The sequence below is a fragment of the Pituophis catenifer genome, unplaced genomic scaffold, assembly GCF_029215685.1.
Source record: "Pituophis catenifer annectens isolate HBS135680 unplaced genomic scaffold, rPitCat1.0.hap2 SCAF_1, whole genome shotgun sequence".
NCBI lineage: Eukaryota > Metazoa > Chordata > Lepidosauria > Squamata > Colubridae > Pituophis > Pituophis catenifer.
Genome location: NW_027256881.1, coordinates 277378478 through 277405667, shown reverse-complemented (window position 1 = coordinate 277405667; position 27190 = coordinate 277378478). Strand labels below are relative to the sequence as shown.

Sequence of the window (27190 nt, the reverse complement as noted above, 5' to 3'; positions counted from 1 at the left end):
ATCTGTTGGTTGGAGCATGTTGAGTGGTCATAACATCAGTGAAAGGCAAGCATAATTCTTGCCCATCAGGAGAACGAGACATGGCTCTTCTAAAATGTCACTGATCTTTCAGAAAGAGGCACCATATTTTATATTCTGCACATACAAAATATGCTCATGTCACTTAAATTACATAATGCAGCAGTGTTAAAAGTCTTATAGTTTATTAATGGCAAAGAACCGAGCCCAAAATTCATATATGATTCATGGGAGGAACATATTCTCAGAAAGACAAAAAGTATAAAACAATAGTTCCTGTTGAATGTGTATCAGTGTGCATGTGTGCAGTGTGCATATAACAAAGTTCAAACAGTGCCCTATCAAATTGTTCCAAGCTGTGCATCCAGTCTGAACAGTAAAAGGCTTTCATTTTAACCATATGTTAAATTGCAAATTCACATCCTACAAAAGTCAACAATATGGTTGGTTGTAATAGTTCAAAGTAAAAGTTGCTATGAATTATTTTGCTTGCCTTTATTTGTCAGCCTCTTCATATATGGGATACTTGACTGTCTCAATTTTCTCTTTTACTTTATAGGAAGGGTATAAACCTGTTCTCCCTAATTTTCTATTGATGCCTTTGGAATAGCCATCCCAGTGGTTTCCAGCAACACCAATTATATCTCCAGCTTCCATAGGAATTTCATCAGCAGTTCGAGGATGATGAGCATAAATTGCAATCTGGTTGTGGGCATTCTGTCCCCCAAAATAATAAATATCATCCAAAGAATGAAAATAGGCAGATGCATCAGGATGTAATGTCTGCATGATTTCATAAGCAACTCGACAAACCTAGAAAAATAAAGAAAAAATATTATCAGATTTGTATTATTTAGCATCTGCCCATTGATTAAACATATCTAAAAGAAATATATATTATTAGACTTTTCTTCTGTTTATTCTTAACACATATTCAATAATATAATGGAATGCAACTCTTCTTACTCTTTTACAGGTGGTCCTTAACTTGCAACGGTTTATTTAGTGACCATTTGAAGTTACAAAAGCAATTTATGTAGCTTTTTTATGACTTATGACTGTTTTTTATGCCTATGACTGTTGCAGCATCCCCATGGGCACATGATCAAAATTTGGATGCTTGGCAATTGGCATGTATTTATGACGTTTGCCATATCCTGGGGTCATGTGATCACCTTTTGCAACATTATGACCAGCAAAGTCAACGGGGAAGCCAGATTAATTAACAACCATGTTGCTAACTGTACAATTGCAATGATTCACTTAACAACTGTGGCAAGAAAGGTGAAACTCACTTAACAACTGTCTTATTTAACAATGGAAATTTTGGGCTCAATTGTGGTTGAGAACTGTCTGTACTATGTTTTATAATGTACAAAATCCAAACAATTCCAATCCTGAAACAGTCATCTAATGTGTCTTCTCTATCACCTACTATTTTAGGCAATATTGTTTGACTGTTTTCAAACCATTCTACTTGTTAATGGTTTCGGGAGTCTGCAAAATGTGGTATGAATGCACAAAATATAAAGCATCACTATCACATCTTATATATATTTTTTAGAAAGTTTGCCTTGTCATAATCTACTTCTAATTTATTAAGAATGGATGTTTTCTGCAAATAGTAATGATTAATGATTACATTTTCAGTGACGACTTAAGTCACAGCGCTCTACCCTTTATAGGATATAAGGCTGATATAGTTACCTACTGATTTTTTTTTATAATCCTTCAAAACTCTGCTACAACAAAATTAGCACATATCATTCATTAAACCCTTCAGAGTGTTAATGGAGCCTACAGAATCTTTATCACATGGTTCTATTGAATCAAGTTCAGATTTTGAGTGGATCGTTGTCAATTCCTCAGAATTGACTCAAGGGACCTAGACCTCTAGAATAGAATAGAATAGAATTTGTTATTGGCCAAGTGTGATTGGACACACAAGGAATTTGTCTTGGGGCATATGCTCTCAGTGTACATAAAAGAAAAGATATGTTCATCAAGAATCATAAGGTACAACACTTAATGATAACAGTCATAGGGTACAAATAAGCAATCAAATCATATTAGGAAACAGTCAATATAAATTGTAAGAATACAAGCAACAAAGTTACAGTCATACAGTCATTAGTGGAAGGAGATGGGTGATAGGAACGATGAGAAGATTAATAGTAGTGCAGACTTAGTAAATGGTTTGACAGTGTTGATGGAATTATTTGTTAGCAGAGTGATGGCACTTGGGAAAAAACTGTTCTTGTGTCTAGTTGTTCTGGTGTGCAGTGCTCTATAGTGTCATTTTGAGGGTAGGAGTTGAAACAGTTTATGTCCAGGATGTGAGGGGTCTGTAAATATTTTCACAGCCCTCTTTTTGACTCGTGCAGTATATAGGTCTACTCCACTCCTTGTACCTGAGATCTTGCATGAAAGGTATATTTTTCAGTAACTCCAAAGTTGTCAGGATGACGTGCAAGACAAATGGTTCTATAGCTTCCACTTGAATATACTTAGTAAAGGAGAGTCCATTATTTCTCAACATAACTGTTGGCTCCACTGCTGAGCTATTCTATAAGGAAATTTTTGTAATATTTAGTTGAAATCTGTTTTCCTGTAACTTAAATGAATTATTCTGTCTTGTACTCTGAAATGAGAGGGAACATGTCTTGACATCCTATGTAAATTCTTTTCAGATATTTGAAGGGTTCTCTCATATTACATCAACACCTGACCTCAATTGTGTTTTCTGATGACTAAGCTTCCTTCAATCTTTCTTCATAGGGCTGAGTTCCAATTTCTCCTAATCCTGTTTTAAATAATATAATCTCATTTGTGGTGACTGGGAGGAAAAAGAAGACTTCTCATTACAGTATTACTAATGTGAGTTAATGTCACAATGTATTAGCTGAAATGCATCTTTGGATTTAGTATTTTACAAAATAAAAGAGCAAGGGCAAAGAATACAATATGGATTATGAATTTGGGGATACCTTTTAAACCTTTCCATTCCAGTCATGGTCTACATAAGTGCTTCTCAATTTTAAGATGCATACAGGTAATCCTCAATTTACAACCTCAATTGAACCCAACATTTCTGTTGCTAAGTGAGTCATTTATTAAATGAATTTTGCCCCATTTTACGACCCTTCTTGCTACAATTGTTAAGTGAATCACTGCAGTTTTTAAATTAGTAACGCAATTGTTAAGTGAATCTGGCTTCCCCATTGACTTTGCTTGTCAGAAGGTCACAAAAGGTGATCACATGACCCTGGGACACTGCAACCGTCATAAATATGAGTCAATTGCCAAGCATCCAAATTTTGATCAGGTGATCATGGGGATGCTGCAATGGCTGTAAATGTGAAAAGTGGTCATAAGTAACTTTTCGGTGCCATTGTAACTTTGAACAGTCACAAAATGAACTATTGTAAGTTGAGAACTACATGTACTGGTTGGGAAACTGTGGGAATTGAAGTTCATATCTTAAAATTACTAATGTTGAGAAACACTGCTCTACATAAAAAATCCTCTCTTTCCCTAACTCTACTTTGAAGTAAAGTTTATAATGAGGTAAGTTTTTTTGCCCTGCTTAATTAACAGCTCTAGATGTTTATTCCTCTTCAGGATCATGGGAAAGAGAAAATAAATTAAAATTCTTCTCATTGCTGTCAGCTTTATTGAATCATGCACCTACTCTATTTTAATTGTAAAATGTTACGCTGATCTGAAGTCTACCACCTACTGTTTGAGGAACCCATGTAGTGGTGGGTTGCTGCTGGTTCTTCTCGGTTTGGGAGAGCCTTTCATAGGAGAAAGAACCGGTTCGCTTTGAATGTCAGTTGGGCCCTCCCCCACGCCCCCACCCTATACCTACCTTTATTTCTTTCGTTTTTTGGTCAGCTGTAAGGCGCAGCAGTGTGGATTGCCATGCCTCAGCTGTTTTTTTACTCAACACAAAACGCATGTGCGATGCGAACCGGTGGTAAAACTGATTAGAACCCACCACTGAACCCATGCTGCCAGCCCATCTTTCAGCCAGTTATGTCTGGGATCAATTTAATTTGCACTGTACCACAACACACGAAAACAACATTTGGTGTTTTTGAGCAGATTCAAACTGTATTGTTTTTTCTGATACCATGTTAAGGTACAGAGAAAGTTTGGTCTACTGGTTAAGTCCAGATATCAGGCCTTGGGAGACCATGAGTTCTAGTCCTGCCTTAGATACAAAGCCAGCTGGGTGACTATGGACTAGTCATCCACTCTCAACCCTAGGAAGGAGACAATGGCAAACCACTTCCAAAAAGCCTTGTCAAGAAAACTGCAAGGATTAGTCTGGGCAGTCACCAGGACTCAAAAAGTTAACTTAAAGGCATGCACACACACACACACACACACACACACACACACACACACACACACACACACACGTGGGTATGATGGAATTTAAAGGCAGGATCCAGAACAGAGGAAGAGATCTGATTGTGCAGTAGGACTTTTCTCACTTTCCCCCCTAACTATGCTTGTTTTGTTCCTGATGCTTGAGGATCAAAGGATTTTCTACTAGGATGTAGCACTAGTGAGTTTTCACTGTTTCTAATAGCTTATTTAAGCATACTTTCCAGAAATAATGCCAAACAACAACCACCCCATATGTTATTTCTGAGTGAGAGTATTAAGGTTTTAAAAGGCAGAAAAAAAGAATCAAGAAATGCATCATTTATGCAGGAAGTTAATTGCTATTGTGCCAGAGACCATGATAGATGGGGAACATCTTCTTGCTATTAAGGAAGTTTTAAATCTATTATATTACAATTGATACAATTAAGCATTTGCCATTGGGTCTACAGAAAATTGTGTGAGTTAGGAAATCAAATATGTATTCTAGCTTTGTTGAAAGAAAAACTGGAAGTCTGGCTAAAATTCAAACCTCATACAGAGGCAGACTAAGAATTGGGAAGATAGGAAGAAAACCCAGAACACAGTGAACTAAAGAGCTAGCAACTAAGAGACAAGAAGGCTGAAAGAAAGACAGAATTGAATCAAGACCGCTCAATCCACCCCAGCAAACAAGATATAAAACCTGCTGTCAACTATTTTGGCAATAATACTTCTATAATGTTCACAGTGAAGCATAAAAGGAGGAGGTGTGGCATAACAACTTGCAGACTCAGTCCTATCAGCTAACAGACGGAGTTAACCCTTTCCTGGCTGCTGTCTCCACCATTATGGAGAAACTGGCATTTCAAAACAGATATATAATTGCCTGTAGATAAAAAATCAGTAGTTGGTGTGATGACTATGCTTCAGAATGTATTCCTTTTAAGAACAGCAAAATAACAGTTTTACTGATGCTAAAATATTAAAATTCTAGTTATTCTTTCCAATTTCCATGATTAGTTGGAAAAAGAACCTTTCAACTGTTTTACATTTATTTGCAAAGGATATGTTTTCTTGTTAATTTCTACACAGAATGTTTAAAATACTGATTTAGAATAGAATAGAATTCTTTACTGGCCAAGTGTATTTATTGGTAATTCTATTATGTATTACTATTATTAATTTAAAACTATCTCGTAAGCCTCTGGTATTTTATATGTGTTTGTGCTATTTCTAATTTGCTTCAAATTTTGGAACAGGAATTAGCTTACCTGTGAAGAAAAAGTGCACACAAGAAAGTCTGCCTGAGACAAGAAGTGTATATCCAAAATAACACCCCGTAGAGAGTTTTCAGTGTATCGATTGTGAAGACCCGCTGACCATGATATAGAATTGTCACTTATGAATTCATAGTTTGGATATCTGAAAAAAATGTATCACAACATCACGCATTTGTTTTCTTTAGGGAACAGTGTAGTATCTCTGCACAATTCATTAAGTAAGTCTGAATTCTTGTTCTGAACTGACACTTAGGAATAATGAGGACCACATAATTTATTGGTACAAATTTTACTAACAAATGGAAAACTGACTGTATTTCGTGAGAAGTAAAAACTACTTGTATCTGAAGCTTTTTATACCATCAATCTTGGCAGACTTTTATACAATCAATCATGGTACCTTTCTGCTGAAAGAGATAACTACAGCTGTATACCATTAATATGCATATTAGATGCTACTTGTCATTTAGCAGCAAGAAAACAATCAATACAATAACATGGATGGGGGAAAAAACCCTGAAATTAAATCCAGAAACGGAAAAACCTTTGGTCAACAGGAAACTGGAAGCAGGCACTGCAACTAAGTGTGTTCTTTATAGGTTTGTCCTAGTATAATTTATCCCAATGGCTTCCTTCCAAACAGGAAGTAAAACTGTAACAATGTCCAAATATGGATTAATTGGAAATCGTAGTCAGAGTGTAGCAAATTGTTCTGCCAATAGTGTAAGAACAGAAAAGGATTAGTTAATTCAGCTCTTGATTCAATTTTCTCTCTAGCATTATATCCTAGTTCCTAATATTTTCCCAGCACTTTTCATCTTTAGTAGTCACCAGCTTTTCTTACATCTGCATCTTGGGATAAATAGTTGTTTTTTTTAATCCTTCTTGAGTAGGAATCATTAAACAGAAACCCATTAAGTAGAAAATCAGGGCTATAAGTCTGATGTTTTCTTACAAGTTTAATGTGTAATTGAAAATCACTAAGTGATCTACATTATGATGCATCAATTGAAGTTGGAGAATGATGGGGGACCATGGTTTTTATATGTGTGATTGAGATAGAGATAGAGATAGGATTCCAGCAGAAATTAAACGTAATGAACTGGATTGAGAAGACAAAGAAACTTTTCATGCCAGGGAAGATGTATTCTTGTGGCCCAATCCTCCAGTGGAAAAAATTTACACCATGGGAGCAAGAACACCATATGGAGGGAATTTTTAATGTAAATAATGATATTTTCTCTATCTTCAATCCTAAACCCCAAAAAAGTTTGGATATGATTTCAAATAATGTTGAGATAAATTTACTGAAATTTGAAAAAGTCTTGAAACAAGACGGTAATATTGAATATACCATATTGTTTAAATATGGATCTGCATCATGTAAAACCACTTTTGCAGCAACTGTGAACCAGGATGCCTTACTTGGATTTTGCCTCTTGTAATAGTGAAGGATCATCTGTAGCTAAATAGACTCGCTTTTTGTCAATATGCTTTCTCCGGGAAAGAAGTTGGAAACGTTCTTCAACATGTATCATGTATTCTTCAATTGGATGAAATGCTGCTTCTGTTCCCACTTTATCTGTTCTACGGACGTGAATACTGGAAAATAACATGAAACTTAGCATTTCTCTTAGACAACTCTTATTAATTCAGAACAAAGAGTCTGTGGCAATTCAAGGATCCTCTCCTGTAAGAGTCAGGAGGCCCTAAGCTTTAGAGAATTGCCAAAATTGCATCTTTCCTTATGTGAACAACGACTCAATCTAGACTACTCCTTTTGACAGAATAAAATTCCATAGACTGTTCTGTGTATGGGTCTGCATCTATCTGCATTTTTTTAAAAAAAAAAAACCCAGATATCTCAAACGTTCATATTAAGAAAATGCATTTTTTAAAATCTCTTAGGATGGTAAAAGTTCATTCTAAGATAAAAGATAGATGAAAACAATTGTACTTCGTTATGTCAGACAATTTATTCCAAACAAATGGAAAATTACAAAGTCAGAACTGAAAACATGAGAACCCCAAATAAAATTGACTAGGTTAGGTTGTAAAGAAAGTATTTATTCATATATAAAAGTCATTAATTTGTGAAATACATTGCTGCAAGATAGATTAATTGCTATAGCTTATAAGACTATTTTGACTTAATTTTTTAAAAAACCAAATATTTTTAATTTATTTATTAGATTTATGTGCAGCTCATCTCATCCATAGGTGACTCTATTTCAATTATGTTGAAAATAACAGCTCTTTTTACAATTGGAAGAGAAAATGTAGCCATTTAGGGATATAGTTCCCAGAAAATTTAGTGGAGTCAAGAAAATTAAAGAAATATTCATCTAGAGATTATAGGCATTTATGAGCTGAAACATAAACTGTTCAAAATATGCAATTAGATCCCTATGTGATTTATAAAAAATAATGCAATGTCCTTTATTTGATAATGATTAGATCGTAAACAACAGCCTACAGTTCTAAAAAATGGGTATCAAATACAAATTTCAAAAATCCAATTCATAGTTCTTAAATAATTAAACTGGCTATATCCTAGATCTGTCAACCAGCATAAATATTGATAAGTAGGTGCTTCCGATAACTAAGATCATATAGTTCTGCTAGTTTGTATACCATTTCTAAGAAAACCATTTAAAAACAAAGATTAGACACTTGGATGTTGCTAAGAATTATTTCCTAAGTAATTTGAAAGACCAATAATATATTGCCTACACTATCAGAAAGCCATAAAATATAACTTTCTTAACTTTTAAACAATCTTTTTCTGAACATATTAAAAGGATCAGAGATCATTAATTATAAAAGCTAAACGAAGCCTCCATTGTCAGAGGTATTATATTTCTGAATTATACATGTTGGGGTGAACAGGGTAGAACCCTCATTCTGTATAGTGAACTTGAAATTTAAAAAAGTGCTTTAAGACTGCTTTCTTTATTCCCAAATAGCATTGATATGAAAAAGAAAATACTGAAATAAGGTAAATTGGAGGGAAATTGTGTTTTCTCAAAAGTAAATTCTACTGATTTCAATGGAAATAAACATGAGTTTATGTTTATGACAGTGTTAATAATCTAATAAAACACTTACCCAACAATTGGATGTTTAAAACCAAGTTTTCTTGTGGCTTCTTCTATCTCTTTTTCTAACAAAGGCTGTGGACGAATCAAGTATTTGACAAACTGTGAGACCCACCATACTGGAGGATCCCCATGGATGCGAATTAGTCTATCAGCCAGATCTTCTGGAATTGCCAGTGGCAAATATGGAGGCCGTGGATGTAGACTGTCAACTATGGGCAATTCTATAACTTGAACATTTTTGTCATTCATTTCACCTGGAAAAGATATGATTATGATAAAATATTTCAGAAATAGGTGATATTACCAATTTTAATAAAAATAGAGAAAATACATTGTTTTAAAATATAATTTGTAGCTTTCTGACTGAGATTGAGTATCCATTTCAATGATTGTTTTGAATCCAGCAACTGCACAAATTCAAGTTACCAATAGACTGAACAGAAATTTTACATTAAGTATGTCCAACCCACAGTCCTGGACAGCTAGTAATGAGCCCCCACAAGATAATAAAAATATTTAAAAATAAAGGAAGTTTGACTGTTATATACATTAACTATAATATATATTATATAATATATATATATTATATTTTATATGCATCCAAGACAATTCCTCTTCACTCAATATGGCTTAGGCAAGTCAAAAGATTGGACAACTATACTTTAGATTCCTTTGCACAAAATATCATGGATTGATAAAAATGAATTGCCATAGTCACTAATTCACCTCTGCCCACTGACTACAGGTAGTCCTCAACTTACCACCAGTCATTTAATGATGATTTGGAATTACAACAGACTGGAAAAGTGACTTAAAATTACAGTATTTGCACCACCTCCATGGTCACATGATTATAATTTGAGTGCTTGGCAAGCAGCTTGCATTTATGACCAGTTACAACACCCTGTAATCACCTGATTGAGATCTGCAACCTATGCAGGCAGTTTATGACAAAGAAAGTCAAAGGGGGAACCCAGATTCATTAACAATCATGTGATTTACTTAATGATCATGGTAAAAATAATCATAAAATCAAGTCTGGTCACTTGATGATTTGCTTAATGACTGCATTGCTTGGCAAACAAAATTCCAGTCACAATTGTGGTTGTAAATTTTCGGTGTTTCCCCGAAAATAAGACCCTGTCTTATATTTTTTTCAACCCTGAAATAAGCGCTTGGCCTTATTGCCATGCGCTCAAAAACCCAATTGGGCTTATTATCAGGGGATGTCTTATTTTGGGGGAAACAGGATAGTTGTACATAAAGTATTAAAATGCATAAAATAGCTATAGAAAATATAGCTAGGAAAAAGCTAAAGCTTGTAACAACACAACTTGAATTATGTTCCTTAAATTCTAGTATTTGTTGGTAAAACGTTCATAATACATACTGGTATACGCTGTTATTTTTACGTCAAATAGAGCATCATTTATTCTAGTTTTTGCAAAGTTTGGGTGCAATAAACAAGCCTCATGATACTGGATACATTCCAGAAAGGTGTGTGAAATAAGAAACAAAAGAGAAAGGAATTGAGGAATAAAGATAGTAGAAATTCTCAGTATTTTCCCCATTCTCTTCCCAATTTCTCTATATAGGCATTATAAATGAATTTACTGACATCCTTTCTTCCATTCCCTTTCTGTGTTTCTATCATATATAAAATTTGCTAAGTGCAAAGTGAGAAAACCTGAAGTAGGATTTTACTAAATTAGGATCAAAGACCCAAAAAGTTAAATACAGATTTAAAGTAAATGTTAAATCTCCCTTCCTTCCCAAAAGCATTGACAAAAATGGTTTGTCAATAGTTTCCCCCCACAATGTTTTGATGTTTTGACCAGGTAATCTAGTTTACAGCCCTGGGATTTCCTGCTAGATTCCAATTCAAGTATAATTCAGGTCTGCATCTGTTTTGCTTTTCAAGGTCAGCTGGATACTGCAACTGGTTGTGACCAGGCTTAGAAAATAACTAATAAAATCAATGAGGCTTAAATTAGAAATGATTCACTTGATATTAGTGCTATTTCAGCAGGATTAATTCCATATCCAACTTGCTCTTATCTTAAATAAAATATAAGTTTAATATTGTAATTTTAATTAAGATACACATGGAAATTCAAAGCACTTCTCAATTCATAAATGCATTTTAAAAAGGGGAAAATCTATGAACAGAACTGTCACAATGAGAAGAGATACAATTACAGCAACCTCACTTCTTCAATTCCAGTTTGGATTATAATAGGAACTGTCTTCCATTATTTCTCCAAATTTACTTGATAATCTGAACACATCTTTATCTAGAAGGTTCTATATTTTTGATGCTTGGAGGTGGCAATGGTCTATAAATAATAATCTCAAATAACAACAACAACAACAATAAAAACAACAATAATATAGAAACAGATATTCTGAGAAACTGTATTCCCAAACTATGAGCAACATTTTTGCCTCATTTCCTGAAAGGGAGGAGTTAAGGGATGAAATAAATACTTTAAACCTTTTATGCTTACAGACACTTTTTCAAACCGAAAGTGATAACTAACCCTTGAGCAGTATGCTACATTCCAAAAGATAGGCAGGACACAGATATCAATTAAATTTGATAGAATCTAATATAAATTGTAAATTAAATTTGATTAAATAAAATTTAATATTATTTTCTTTGTATTTTCCTCTTCTATCACATTATAAAGTACACAGTTGAAGCAATATCTGGAGGACCACACCAAAGCCTTTTAGCAGCCACAGGTAACTGTAGAGCCATAGACCAATTGTCCATGGCATAGGATGAAATTGACGGACTGTGAGACAAATCTGGTCCTCACCTACTTTCTGTTAATTTGCAATTTTCACCAGTTAACTTCAACACTGCAAAGAGATATCTCTTTTATTGCATCTTCCTTTGTTTTACCTTTCTCTCAAAAGAGACTGAACAGAGGAATGACACGGTGGCTGTTATTAATATATTAAAGGTAAAGGTTAAGATTTCCCCTTTCCAGTTGTATCCAATTCTAGGGGTTTGTTTCTTAGCTGAGAGAGCCAGCATTGTCCAAAGACATTTTCCGTGGTCATTGGCCAGCAAGACTATATGCCATGATGCACAGAACGCTGTTACCTTTCCACCAAAGTAGTACCTATTTATCTACTCATATTTGCATGCTTTCAAACTGCTAGTGGCAGGAGCTAAGGCAAGTAACAGGAGCTCACCCCATCACACAGCATTGGGCCTCGAATCCAGACTGTCAGCTTTCTAGCTGACAAGCTCAGCATCTTTAACTGCTGAGGTATTGTGCTCCTGTCACTATATTAATATTTTTATATATTAGGCATGTCTTTAACCAGAAGAACAAAACTAAGCTTGTTGTCTCAACATTAGGAAAGATAAAAAAAAATGAGAAAGGAAGCGTGAGGTATCTATCAACAGATAGGAAACTTTTGCAAGGAAGAAGAGTAACCAATTCAATATAATTTGAAGATAATCTAAACTTATGTATAAAGCCTTGCCAGACTTCCTTAATCCAATTGGAAATTTTCTAAATGCTTCTCGCAAAAGAAAATTTTGAAAATGGGAATCACAGTGGCCGATAGATAACACAGACAGGAAACTTCATCAGTTGAGCTAATTCTACTTTAAGGTAACATTACATTAACAATATCGTACAAGTTTGAAAGTAATTTTCTCTCCATTCCTTTTACAGCCCAAGAAATTAGAGAAGGTCTAAGAGCTGCTTGTCCCACCCACATTCTTGCTGTGGGCTAAGTTGCCTTTTATCTGACCATTGCTTGGCTGCATCTCTTTACTCTGTTTCCAAGGTCATTTCCACATACCATTACAGTATGTCAGTGACACCAATTGCTTACAATATACAAAGCAACTCAGTTGAATGCTAATGTTACCTATTCCAAATATGCCTGTGCTCAGCTGCTTCAATAGATAATTATTTCAAGTTATGGTTTAAGTCTTTCTTACATTTGGGTTCCATTAGATTATAATCAATATCCAAAGAGGTTTTTCTTATATAGTAAGAAAATTTGATTATTTTAAAATCAATATAAAATGCTTCCTGACCATATATGTTGCCACAAACTATGAGTGATATATCTGCACAATTATAACATTAGTAAGTTTGTGCAATTAATCTGTACTAATACAGAATAATAGGGCTGGAGGGTCTTTGGTGGTCTTCCAGACCAACCTTCTCCACAGGCAGAAGATTCTATTCCATTCCAGACAAATGGCTGTTCATTCTCTTCCTAAAATCTCCAGTGATGGCACACCAACAACCTTTGAAGGCAAACCATTCCATTGATTGATTTCTCCTTAGTTCTAGGTTGAATCTCTGCTTGATAAGTTTCTATCTATAATTTATTGTCCTGCCCTCAGGTCTTCATAGAATAGATTAATCCCCTCTTCTCTGTGATAGCCTCTCAAATATTGGAAGACTGCTATCATGTCATGCTTATTCTTTTCATTAGACCAGACATATCCAGTTCCTTTGACTGTTCATCATATGGCTTAGCCTCTAGTTCCATTATCTGTGTTGCTCTTCTCTGCACCCTTTCTAGAATCTCAACCAGGGGTGAAATCCAGCCGGTTCTATCCGGCTCGGGCAAACCGGTAGCGGTGGCTGTGGGAGGCTCCGTCCACCTGCGCAGACATCATGACGTTGCTTTTTTGTGACATTTTAAGCCTCTGCGCATGCACAGAAGGCTTTACACATGCGTAGATATTGGCAAACCAGTAGGGAAGATAAGTAAATTTCAACCCTGATCTCAACAACTTTTTTGTATCGTGGTGACCAACATTGTACAGTAGTATAAATGCAGTATTCCAAATGGGGTCTTACCAAAGCAGTATAAAGCAGTACTAACACTTCACATGACCTTGATACCATCCCTCTGTTGAGGCAGCCTAGGACTGAATTGGCTTTTTTGGAAGTTGGCTCATATTTAAGTGGTTGTCTACTAGGACTCTAGATCCCTCTCACAATTACTGCTGTTGAAGCACATACCATCTATTCTATATATTTGCATTTAGTTTTTCTTACCTAAGTACCATATAGTTTCATTTGGATTTACTCCCAGATGTATATACTGTAAGAATACATACTGAGATTCAAGTTGAATTCCTTGAAAATACTAAACTGGGAATTTTTAAACTATTGCATTTTGAACACGTATCGGTAGTTTAGCTTGTTCCAAATGCTAAATCAAAGGATGCATAGTCTATGTCACACTAAGTCAGAAACTTTTGCAGATCTGCTGATCTCCCTTCAGGTTTGTTCATTATGTATCTATCCTTCTTCAGATTACCATCTCTACCAATTTGCTAGAAACAGATACGTAACTGATTGGTCTGTAATTTCCTGGAAGTCCACAAAATCCTGTTTTAAAATTTGGTGTCACATTGCTAACCTTTTATTCTATTGGCTGTGAGCTTGATTTCAATGGCAAGTTTTGCTGTAAGTTTGCAGTTTCACATCTCAGCTGTTTAATAGCCCTCTGGTAGATGTGATCAAGGTGTGAATTGTTACTTTATTCTCTTTCAAGATGTCTCAGAACATCTTCTCATTAACTCAATTTGCATTACTTGTTTTATTTTCTTTCCTGAAAATGTCAGTACAGATTCACATATCTGTCATATACTTTTGTAGTAAAGACAGATGCAAGATTTTCATTAAGTCTGTCTGTAATTTCTGTATCATTCTTGAGCAATCCTTTCACTCCTTTATTGTCTAATTGTACACCAGTGGTGGGTTGCTCCCGGAGCTGTCCAGTTCTTGTGAATCAATAGTAAAAGTGGCGGGAGGCTCTGTCCACCCGCCTGGACGTCATAATGGATGATCTGTGCATGCACAGAAGCTTCTGCACATGCACAGAAGCGTGTGTGCACACTCCCGCTGTGAACCGGTAGTAAAGATAAGTAGAACCCACCCCTGTTGTACACCCATTTCCCCAGCTAGTTTTCTACTTTGAATAATTTAAGTTCTTATTGTTCTCTTTTACGGGTTTTTTTTTTTTTTTGCCATATATTCCTAAAGTTCCTTATTTGCATTTATTATCATCATCATAGGCTTTTCCAGTCTGTATTTGTGGATTTAATTTGACTTATTCCTTCACTGTGGAATATACTGTAGCTTTTAAACTGTTCTAAGGTACAGATATTTGGGACATGTAGAAATTTACTTTCTTCATCATATCCTGAGCATGAATATAACCAATCTATGCAAGGGTAACAAAAATCCTCTATTACTGAAATACACTTCTCTTGCATTTCCCCGTTTTATTTCACTACCTCCAGATCATCCTTGGTATTTTGATCAGGAGGAAAGCAGCATATCTGTAAATACACACACACACACACACACACACACTCACACACACACTCACACACACACACACACACACTCACACACACACAATAACATAGTATAATGTTTCTACTCAGAAATGATAGTATCTCCATCAGGCTCTCCATATCAGCAGGTTTCTGATGTACCAACTATATTTATATTTTCATTTACAACCAGTACTCTTAATTTCTCCATTTTGGTTTGGAAACTTTTTGTACTGCCATTGACTGATTTAACTACAGAGTGAATCGTTTCTTCTTTCAGTGGATGACAATCTGAAGCAAATTAATGACACATGCCAAGAATAAACATTCAGAGGATACCTTTTTATTCAAGCATTTTAATAATCTTGGATAAACTTTTTGGCATTTATATAATGCTTTCCGATGTCCAAAGCACTTTTTATATCATAGAAAAAAAATTGGATCAATCATATTCCTATGTTACAGCTATTGGTTTTTTAAAAAAAACTGATGGAAAAAATAATTAAAATCTGCCAAGCAATATTTCTGTTCTAAACCTCAATTTCCATTATACAAAAATTCACTGGTGCAGAATGCTTTGAAGTAGAATGCACTAAATTTTTTATTTCATTACCTGTGCCTGGTAGTTTTATGATATTCCCATTTTAGAAAAAAAAAAGTACTATTTCAGATATTCATCTGAAAAATTTATATTTACTATCAGCCAAATATCTTCACAGAAATGCTTCTGACTTTATGTAAGTTCTTAACCCATATATTTGGGTTCCAAATGTCTTCAAGCATTTCATCTTGGCATACAACCACAGTAGTGCAAAATAAAAATTCTACTTAAGAGATGGTCTATTCCACATTGTCAAAAGTAATATCAAATATATAAAAGAAAATACAGTCATTTTTTTAACCTCTGGCATGTATATTTGTGACAATCATATAAATAGGATTTATTAAGTCTTCAACGTGGCTAAGAATAATATTAGTATGAATATGTTGTCATGAATCATTTAAAATTGTAATGTACAAATCATTTACAAGACATCATTCCATGCTGTGAATATATAAATAATATTTTCACACTTAGAACAAACTATCCCAAAATCAAAATCTATTAGGAGATAATTAAAGTTGCAAAGCCAACTTTACAAATCTTCCCTTTTCTTCTTTCTTTCTTCCCTTTTCCAGAATATAAAATAAAAATAAACCAATGTGTTGTGACATAAAAATGCTAAAACGCAAAGATATGACAACATACTTAACCAGCACTACTTTTAATTCCATACAATTGAGTTCTTGTCTCAAAAGTTACTTTCTATATTGTTACTCAAGAGTAAATAATTTACAGTTGAATGAGAGGTGGAGTCACATGTGAAGCTAATCACTTGTTCCTGGATGCTGCCTCATCCTGCTTGCCTTACTATCATTCTTTTAAAAAGAGCCAGACTGGTTAGCCAAACTAACCAGACTAGACTAGACTAGACTAGACTAGACTAGACTAGACTAGACTAGACTAGACTAGACTAGACTAGACGAGCAGAGCAGAGCAGAGCAGAGCAGAGCAGAGCAGAGCAGAGCAGAGCAGAACAGAACAGAACAGAACAGGTATTGTGATGACCCAGGGCACGGCATAGAGATAACACAAACAGTTGGCAGTTCAAACAGACCCTTTATTGCTCCAAATCTCCCCAAACGCTCCCATGTTATTGGCAAATCCTAAAGCAGAGTGAGAACCCCCACACAAACCTCAAGCAGCCTCTGTCTGCAATTAGTCCAGCCCAGTGCTGTCTGCACCAAGGCTGCACGGCAATAAATCCCAAATGTATTTGGCAAAACAAGAGCCAAGCAAGGAGTTCAGGGAATAGAAGATCCAGATAATTAGTCCAGAATGACAAGGAATGAAAGGACTCTTGGCAAGTTCAAACATCGGCACACAATACTTCAGGAACTCAGCGTTTGATCCCGACAAATGCCCCTCCCCACAGTGTCTCCTTAAATCTCATTTCCCAGGTGTTCCTGGTGAAGCTGGGCAGGGCACTCTCCTCGCACATAGCCTTCTCTGCCTGCACTGATCCCGCCTTCTCTGCATTCTCCTAGCCCTTGCATCAGGTTCTTGCTCCTTGTCTGAGCTCTGTCTCTCCACCCTGCCTGCAGGCCTTGCTAATTCCGAACAGCCTTGCCTGGACTGACTCTGCCTTTCCCCAGTTTCCTCCAAGCTGCCCTCTCACTTGCTGTCATTTCTTGTTCCAGCTCATCTTCCACCGCAAATTCAGACTCTCATGGGGGCATGACAAGAATAGAATAGAATGCAAGGTCGTGCTGAGGATTTTGCGCATTATCTGCACGATAAAGTCGCTTAGATTCGGGAAGGCTTGGACTCTGACTGGGTGGGTACAGGCGGGTTGTCTGAGGTGTGTCTTGAGACTGTTACCTGGGATGAGTTCGACCCTGTGATCCCCGAGGACGTGGACAGGATGCTGGGGAGCCTGAACGCAACCACATGTTTACTGGACCAGTGTCCCTCCTGGTTGGTGCTGGCTACCCAGGAGGTTACACGAGGCTGGCTCCAGAGGATTATAAACACTTCCTTGAGTGAGGGTTTCTTGCCTCCCGCCTTGAAAGAGGCGGTGGTGAGGCCCCTCCTCAAGAAGCCCTCTCTGGACCCAGCTGTTTTGGCAAACTATCGTCCAGTTTCCAACCTTCGCTTCTTGGCGAAGGTTGTTGAGTGTGGTTGCACAACAGCTCCCGCAGTACCTGGATGAAACCGTCTATCTAGATCCGTTCCAGTCCGGCTTCAGGCCCGGGTACAGCACGGAAACAGCATTGGTCGCGTTGGTTGATGATCTCTGGAGGGCTCGGGACAGAGGTTGCTCCTCTGTTCTGGTCCTATTAGACCTCTCAGCAGCTTTTGATACCATCGACCATGGTATCATGTTGCGCCGGTTGGAGGGATTGGGAGTGGGAGGCACTGTCTTACGGTGGTTCTCCTCCTATCTCTCCAACCGGTCACAGTCCATGTTGGCTGGAGGGCAGAGGTCGACCTCGAGGCACCTGGTTTGTGGGGTGCCACAAGGGTCGGTCCTCTCACCTCTCCTGTTCAACATTTATGTGAAGCTGCTGGGCGAGATCATCCGTGGTTTTCGGGTGCAGTGCCATCTGTATGCTGATGACACCCAGCTGTACATCTCCACCCCAGACCACCCCAACGATGCCCTTGAAGTGCCTGGAGGCCGTGCGGGTCTGGATGGGGAGGAACAGGCTCCGACTCAACCCCTCCAAGACTGAGTGGCTGTGGCTGCCCGCATCCCGATAGTCAACTGGTGCCATCGCTGACTATTGGGGGCGAGACATTGGCCCCCACGGAGAGGGCACGTAACTTGGGTGTCCTCCTGGACACACGGCTGTCTTTAGAAGAGCATATGACGGCTGTAGCCAGGGGGGCTTTCTATCAGGTTTGCCTGATACGCCAGTTGCGCCCCTTTCTGGATCGGGACTCCCTATGCACGGTCACTCATGCCCTTGTTACTTCCCGCCTGGACTACTGCAACACTCTCTACATGGGGCTCCCCTTGAGGAGCACTTGAAGGCTCCAACTGGTGCAGAATGCGGCCGCGCGGGTACTTATGGGGGCGACATGGTGCTACCACGTGACAGCTTTCCTGCGCGAGCTGCATTGGCTTCCAGTTGTCTTCCGGGTGCGCTTCAAGATATTGGTTCTCATCTTCAAAGCGCTCCATGGCTTAGGGCCCGGTTATTTACAAGACCACCTTCTGCCTCCGATAACCTCCCACCAGCCAATACACTCCCACAGAGAGGGCCTCCTCAGGGTGCTGTCTGTCAGGCAATGTTGGCTGGCGATCCCCCGGGGAAGAGCCTTCTCTGTGGGGGCACCCGCCCTCTGGAATGAGCTACCCCCAGGGATACGACTGATCCCGGACCTCCATACCTTCCGCCGGGCCCTGAAGACTTTTTTATTTCAGCAAGCCGGGCTGGGTTAAAAATCTTTTAATTGGGGAATTTTATGGGTAAGGGGTTTTAAATTGGGGAAGCCAAAGACAAATTTAATTTCGTTTTAAAGTATTTTAATATTTGTATTGTGTGTTTTTAATTTTGGCTGTTCACCGCCCCGAGTCCTTCGGGAGAGGGGGCGGTATAAAAATTTAAAAAAATAAATAAATAAAATAAAGAAAGAAAGAATAGAATTCTTTATTGGCTATGTGTGACTGGACACACAAGGAATTTGTCTTTGGTGCATATGCTCTCAGTGTACATAAAAGAAAAAAAAATACATTCATCAAAAATCATAAGATATCACTTAGTGATAGTTATAGGTTACTAAATAAACAATCAAATCATATTAGGAACAAATAAAACAATATAAATTGTAGCGATACAAGCAACAAGGTTATAGTCATAAGTGGGAGGAGATCGGTAATAGGAAGGATGAGAAGTAATACAGTCTTAGTAAGTAATTTGACAGTTGTTTAGCAGAGTGATGGCATTTGGGGGAAAACTGTTCTGGTGTGCATAGTATCAGAAGTGTTTTTCTAGAATGTCTCTAGAATGCGTTGGAAAAGTATAGTGGAACTGAAGCTTCAAGAAAGTGACAAATTTTATTTTAAATTGTGCATAGTGTTTGGCATAACTCTTAAAATGCTTTTGAAAATGACTATGGCATACAATTTAAATATATGAACAAATTACATAGACAAGATTTGTTCAAGATGTTTTTCAGTGCCCCCAAAACTGCAGACCAGCCCTAATAGTACCACTGATATTCATTCTGACATGAATATAAAGTGGTGAAAATGTAACTTTAATAAATATTGCATTTTAACAACTTTAACTGTCACACATTTCTATTGTCACTATAGAAATTTTAACTTATATCTCAAAACACAGTTATTACACTGGCTGTTTTATCATTAGAGATAATCAACAGAATCATTTTAACACGACTGATAGTACTGTAATTTTCTTTCAAGAAATAATCTGAACTAAAGGTAGATAATGCCAAGTACATAGAAAAAAATCATAAAGTTTAGTTATTTTGCTAAAAACAAAAGAAAGGCTATTAAAGAGCAAGTACTATTGGCAATTATTTTAAAAGAATTTAATCCATTTTTCTCAAAAATGTAAGATGATTGAATGGTTTTCTTGAATATTCATGAATGGTTAATTGCACATAAATAGAAAAACACCAGCATCAAGGACAACTCTAAATCCACCTAATTCAGAAATAAAACTCTTAATTATTTTCACAATAGGTAAGTATATAAATTGTTTTGGCCATTGAAACTTTTGAAATATTAAAATAATTACTAATCATAATTAATTAAAGTATTCCAACAAGGAATGTTCAGTTGATTAATATGAAAGTAGACACACAACTTTAATTATATTCTGGTTAACAGAAACTGTTTAGTAACACTTTATTTAATGTTCCCATTGCAGTTATTACAGTTACAAGGTACATCATAAAGAATATAAATACCAAACATATTTTATTTGTTTTGGAAGGTGGATTTTCTTTTTTTGCGTTCTGTGTAACTATTCGAATGACTCATTTCTTTGCATAGTAAATTTGCACAGAGGAAGTCAACACCTGATAATACATAAAAATCATGGGGCTATTTGGGCAGAAAAGGGGCGTTGGTCTTACCTGACACACTCCTTCTCCTGGGGGTAGAGACAGCATCCAGGAATGGGTTAACTCCATCTGTCAGCTAATTGGACTGAGTCTGCAAGTTGTGATGACACACCTCCTCTGCTTGCGTCCCCAGATTTTTGACGAAGGTGTTGATGCAGACTGACATGCTGTGCTGTGCTGTAGTTATATCCCCTTGTGGGCCCAGGACTGGACACTAATCCGGGTGGGACTGGATGCTGTCTCCACCCCCACGAGACCAACACCCCTTCTCCATAGTGGTGGAGAAAGCATCCAGGAATGGGACATACCAAAGCTGGTTGTCCTATGGGCGGGATGCGGTCCAGTCTGAATTTTCCTGCTCCGTGTGGACACTCTGAAGCACCCACCTGCCAAAAGCCACCTCAGCCGAGGTGTAAGTGTCCAACTTAGAATGGCAAATAAAGGGGGATGGCGAGGACCAGATAGCTGCACAACAGACCTCCTCTATAGAGGCCTGCATTGCCCACGCAGCAGTGGTGGCCGCACTCCTGGTAGAGTGGGAAGTTACTCACTGCGGCATCGGCAAAGCCTGGATCTCATAGGCCTTGGCGATACACACCCTAATCTACCTTCCCAAGGTTGAGGGGGTAACCCTGTTTCCCAGCGTGGCAGGCTGGATAGAGACAAACAGGGATTCTGTCCTCCGTAGGGAGGAAGTCCTTTTGATATATCTACGGAGGGCCCTCCACACATCCAAAGTGTGCCACTTATATTCTAATCGGTGGACTGGATCAGGGCAATTCGGTAGCACCAGTTCCTGAGCCCTGTGGAATCAAGTGTTCACCTTAGGGGTGAATGAAGGGTCCATCCACAAAACCACTCTGTCAGAGTGGAATACACAAAGGTCTTTGCATACCGACAGAGCCACCAGCTCTGAGACTCGCCTGGCCGATGTGATGGCCACCGAAAATGGTCTAAAAGCTGGGGATGCAAGCAGAGGAGGCATGTCATCACAACTTGCAGACTCAGTCCAATCAGCTGACAGAGTTAACCCATTGCTGGATGCTGTCTCCACCACTATGGAGAATATCCAATCACTAGATGTCAAAAAAAATGCAGAAATCTCCAACTTTTGTTTCCATCTACTGATCATCTCTATTTTTCAAGCTCATATATGAAAGCCCTAATATCAGCCACGGTGACGATTAGGCACAATAAGATCTACCCCTACTTTCTGGTTACCAGTTTTGAGCCATACTCCTCCACATTTACAAAGAGGAAAACACTTTACTGGGAGAGTGTAAGAAAATATTTAGTAATATTCACCTTCAGATATCACTGATGCTATAAACAATAGACTTTGCACCAGATATCTACCTATTAGAAACTTGCTGGATAACAACTTCAATCTGCTTCAGGCCTGGACGCAAGAATGGTCCTCTACTGTTGTCCCACAGTGTCATAACATTCCCTGCTTTACAAGTGAACCAAAAGGATTCAATCTACCCCATAAAACCTGGTCAATCTTCAACTGGATTAGGACTCAACATGGCAGGTGCGCAAGTCGCCTCCATAAATGGGGAAAGCTCTCTCTTCAGAATGTAGCTGTAGTTCTCCAAAGCAGATAGTGCTGCATATTGTGGAACAGTGCCCTTTGAGTGCATATCAGGGAAACCCCAGAGACTTTCTGGATGTCCATTACGTATTGGACATCCAATACGTATCCAATACATACTCCCTTATGTATTGACTATATAAATACCTATCTTTGAATTTGTAAATACAATAAATAGTTTTGTATTTGCTCATTGAGAATGTAATTGTGATGTGCTTTTTAATATTTTTGCCATATGCTATATAAGTAAATCAGAATGCACTTGGATACCATAAGACAGAACAGGAATGATTATTTTGCACACACATACAAACCTAGTCTCAAAATACATACAGGAATGTGAACATGGTGTGATACTCATAGAAATGAGAGCCCCTCATGAAGTCCCTGACATGATTGCATTTCAGGCAGACTGCAACTGGCTCACATTTATGACTGGTTGCAGTATCCCACCATCATCTGTCCATGATTTGAAATTATTTATTTATTAAACAAATATATATGACCACCCAATTCACACACAGGTGACTTTGGGTGCTTACAACATTAAAAATCCACTACATAAAACCATAAAACTTCCAGAAAAAAAACATCCATTCAGGAGAATGGAATTGCTTAATGATTATGAGTCAGACTTATGACTGAATTGATCACCATAAAAATGAGTAAAAAATTGGGTTTGGGTATGTGGTTTCCTCAATTTACCATTGCAATGACTTATGACCACAATTTGGGTTCCAATTGTGGTTGTTAAGTCAAGGACCACCTGTAGTAATTAAGGCCTCAGACTAGATTGTGAGTTCTAGTCCCGCCTCAAACATGAAAGCCAGCTGGGTGACTGGGTGATTTTGAGCCAAGCACTCTCTCTCAACACAACTCGCCTCAACACCACATCTGTTGTGGGGAAAATAGAAGAAGGAATATTAGATACGTTTACTCTTTGGAGTTATTTATAAAAATAACAAAGGCAGGGTAAAAATAAGCAAGCAAGACCACCCCAGACCACCCCAACGATGCCCTTGAAGTGATGTCCCGGTGCCTGGATCTGGATGGGGAGGAATAGGCTCAGGCTCAACCCATCCAAGACCGAGTGGCTGTGGTTTCCGACGTCCCGATATAGTCACTTGGTGCCATCACTGACTATTGGGGGCGAATTATTGGCCCCCACGGAGAGGGCGCGCAACTTGGGCGTCCTCCTGGATTCACGGCTGTCTTTAGAAGAGCACTTGACGGCCGTGACCGGGAGGATTTTTCATCAGGTTCGCCTGATTCACCAGTTGCGTCCCTTTCTGGATCGGGACTCGTTACGCACGGTCACTCATGCCCTTGTCACCTCCCACCTGGACTATTGCAACGCTCTCTACATGGGGCTCCCCTTGAGGAGCACCCGGAGGCTCCAACTGGCGCAGAGTGCGGCCGCGCGGGTGGTAATGGGAGCGACATGGCACTCCCATGTAACACCTCTCCTGCGCGAGCTGCACTGGCTCCCGGTGGTCTTCCGGGTGCGCTTCAAGGTTTTGGTTACCACCTTTAAAGCGCTCCATGGATTAGGACCTGGGTACTTGCAGGACAGCCTACTACCACCAATAGCCTCCCACTGGCCAGTACGCTCCCATAGAGAGGGGCTCCTCCGGGTGCCGTCGGCCAAACAATGCCAACTAGCAGCCCCCAGGGGGAGAGCCTTCTCTGTGGGGGCACCTACTATCTGGAACGAGCTCCCCCCAGAGATACGGAGGATCCTGGATCTGCGCACCTTCCGCCGCGCTTTAAAGACCTTATTTCACCAGGCGGGCCTGGCCTAATTTTCTCCCTCTTTTATAGAAGATTTTTAATTTTTAAATATCTTTTAGTATTTTATATATTCAATTTTAAAATTGGTTTTAAATAGTTTGGGGTTTTAAATTTGTCGGGGCCAAAATTATTTAATTTGATTTTATTCTACTTTTAAATTTTGTATGTATGTGTTTTATTGTTTGGCTGTGCACCGCCCTGAGTCCTTCGGGAGTAGGGTGGTAGAGAAATCAAATAAAATAAATAAAATAAATAAATAAAATAAACAAATAAAGCTCAGAATACAACTTTAGTCCAGTCATTCTCTCTGAGCCCAATCTACTTCACAGAGTTATTATGGAGAAAAATTAGTGGAGGTTCTATGAACATTGCCTTCAACTCCTGGAGGATATAGAGATATAAATCTAACAAATAAAGATATAAATAAAATTTATATGGATGATGATAGATGTTGTAGTCTAAAGTATCTAAAGTCTACCAGATTACCTAACTAAAAAAAAGGTTAGAGGTTCAAAGCATGATTGGTGGTTCATGAATTATCATTGCACAAGTTCTCCAACAATATTAAAAAAATTAAGGGAATTTTCTTCAGACTCTGTAACCCACTCATACTATGGGAAAAAATTCTAAGGCATCAGATCTGATTAGCAGTATCTACTCTTCTTTCAAATTATTTTGGTACAAAAAGAAATTGGCAACATGGACATTGGGATAAACCAGAATAGTTAAGATCATACAAATCATTTGGAAGATTACTTGACTGATAGTTACAAATGAAGTGTCTCCTACATGTTTGTGCAAACAGGAAAACCAACCTGGGAAGACTTTGGAAAGACACAACCTCCTTGACCTTTGAGGAGTGAATTTGGAGGGACAGTTTATTTGGAGAAAAGCAGTCCTCCAAAGAGATAGGAGACAGACAGCTAATATTCTAGAACAGACGTATTAGGGCATGTAAAACTATTTTTAAGTAAACTCACATATTCCTCAAAAAGACACTTTCCCACTTTTTCTAGCAAAAGGAAATATTCTGGATTTGATTTGTACAGTACTTCTCTATTATATTCAATACCCACACAAAATACAGATTAAAAACCAATGCTAACACTGTTAATTAAGTATGGAACTTCCTGCATGTGAAACCTTTCCTACAGAGTAGAGTTGCAATTTGTAGGCCCCCGATTTACGAATCAGGATCTCTGTTTCCTATATGCTGCTCTAAATGAATGGGTAGGGAACAGCTTTATTTATTTTCCGTGTTTGAATTGTGGCAGCTCCCTCTCCTTTGCCCTGTGACTGATGTTAACCAGGCACATAACAACTAAGAGTTATATAAACCCCAATTTCTCATAATGGGACTTGAATTCAATTCTCTTTTGCTAATCTCACACCCTGCTGAAGGCTAGTGTTATCACAATATGGTTGCAGCTTTTTTTGTTCTATGATTGGTATCTTCCTTTCTTTGCTCGATGAAAACTGTTTTTGTCTCCCAATAGCTATGACCTTTTCCTCAAGGACTTTCAATAGCCAGGCATCTGGATACCATGATAAATAGGTTTATTTCTTCTGTGCATTCCACACAAGAGTGTGGAAGGACTGCTCTAGTCCTTTTCAATGCTGGCCTCTTCTCTAAGGAACAGGATAATTGAGAATAAAGTTGGGAGTCTATAGGAACTGCAAGGCTGCTGCAATATATATATATAGTATTTGGAAAATACTGGTTTTTTTAAGAACTATGTTGGCCATTGTTTCATATTTCTTCATTTACCACATTAATGCTTTAGATCATAATTCCATGATTTTAGTGCTTACTGAACAGAACAGAGCAAGCTTTTAAATTCATTTTCATCAATTTTAACTTCCTAAGTCTGAGGTTCTTCTGAAAATGTTATAACTTTATTCTCCCCCCAGCCCCTCAAATCTGGATGCTTCTATTCTTTATTATTTCCTAGAATCTCTCATTAAATCATCTATTTTTGTTTTCTTATAGGAGCTCAATTACCCAATAGGTAGAAAAATTCAGTTTTAACTAAATTTTGTTTTCTAATGGGACGCTTATATTAACAACACCGTTCACTCAACTAAAACAATTGAATTTTATGGCAAACGTATGCCATAAAATTATTTTTATGGCAACTGTAAACTGTGTAGCAGTTATTTAAGTCCAACATTAAACATTTATTACCTGAACTGCTGTCAACTTAGAGGACTCAATGAGATCAACTGTGTATATTTTGTTTTTCTATAAAAAAATAATGCAAAATATTCCGGTTAAAAGTATGATCTTTATTTCTTCCAGCACTAAATTTAATAAGTGTGTGTGTGAGTGCACATGCACAACACTCGCAAATTTAGTACTGGAAATAGAGAAATAAGACCACCCAAAGGCAAAGTATGAACCCACAAAAAGTCATGACAATGATATAGGGAATGTTCCCTCTAATTTCTGACAGGCTGTTTAGTGAAAAAATGTTTTGTGCTGTTTTGTCCAAACCAAGTACAAATTTGTGAGCCACTTTATAAGCATACAAGTTACAAGTAAATATAGTAACATGTTAAAATGTTTACATATTTCTTAGTATAGAATTGATTATGTGCCATGAAGTGTTTTTTGACTTCTAGTGGCGACATAGATGGATTTTCTCCATGTTTCCTAACCTGGTCTTCCAATTCTTCCAATGCTGCACTTATTGCTACTGTAACGGAGTACCATCCACATTGCTGCTAATATCATTTCTTTCTTTTTATCTTCCACCTTTCCCAGAAAGGCTTCTCCTGAGAGCTGGGTCTCCATAATATTCTGAAGCAAGGTAATTGTTATTTGTGCCTTGAGTGAAATCTCTGGATTAATTTGTTCAATGACTCATTTGTTTTCTTGGCTTCTTTAACACTAAAGTCCAACTTTCACTTCCATAGACGCCAGCAAGGTGAGTGGAGAACAAGGCAGCAAGGTTGATAGGTTCAGCAGAGTGAAATATTTCATATATATAATTATATCGTAGATATAAGGATAACCATGTGTACCAGCTACCTTTACATGTGCTGATGCTTTTC

General features: G+C 37.8%; 1 protein-coding gene across 1 annotated transcript in view; it reads right to left on the bottom strand.

Moving 5' to 3' along the window:
* Window positions 1-252: 252 nt before the first annotated feature.
* FUT8 (fucosyltransferase 8) overlaps window positions 253-27190 on the bottom strand; it is a 66685-nt gene continuing 39747 nt past the window's right edge. Inside the window, exons 6-9 of the mRNA XM_070931249.1 lie at window positions 8784-9030; window positions 7101-7277; window positions 5667-5817; window positions 253-831 (exon numbers count right to left, since the gene is read on the bottom strand). Coding sequence (XP_070787350.1) covers window positions 514-831; window positions 5667-5817; window positions 7101-7277; window positions 8784-9030 — 893 coding nt within the window. The 3' untranslated portion in view covers window positions 253-513. The remainder of the gene's footprint in view (window positions 832-5666; window positions 5818-7100; window positions 7278-8783; window positions 9031-27190) is intronic.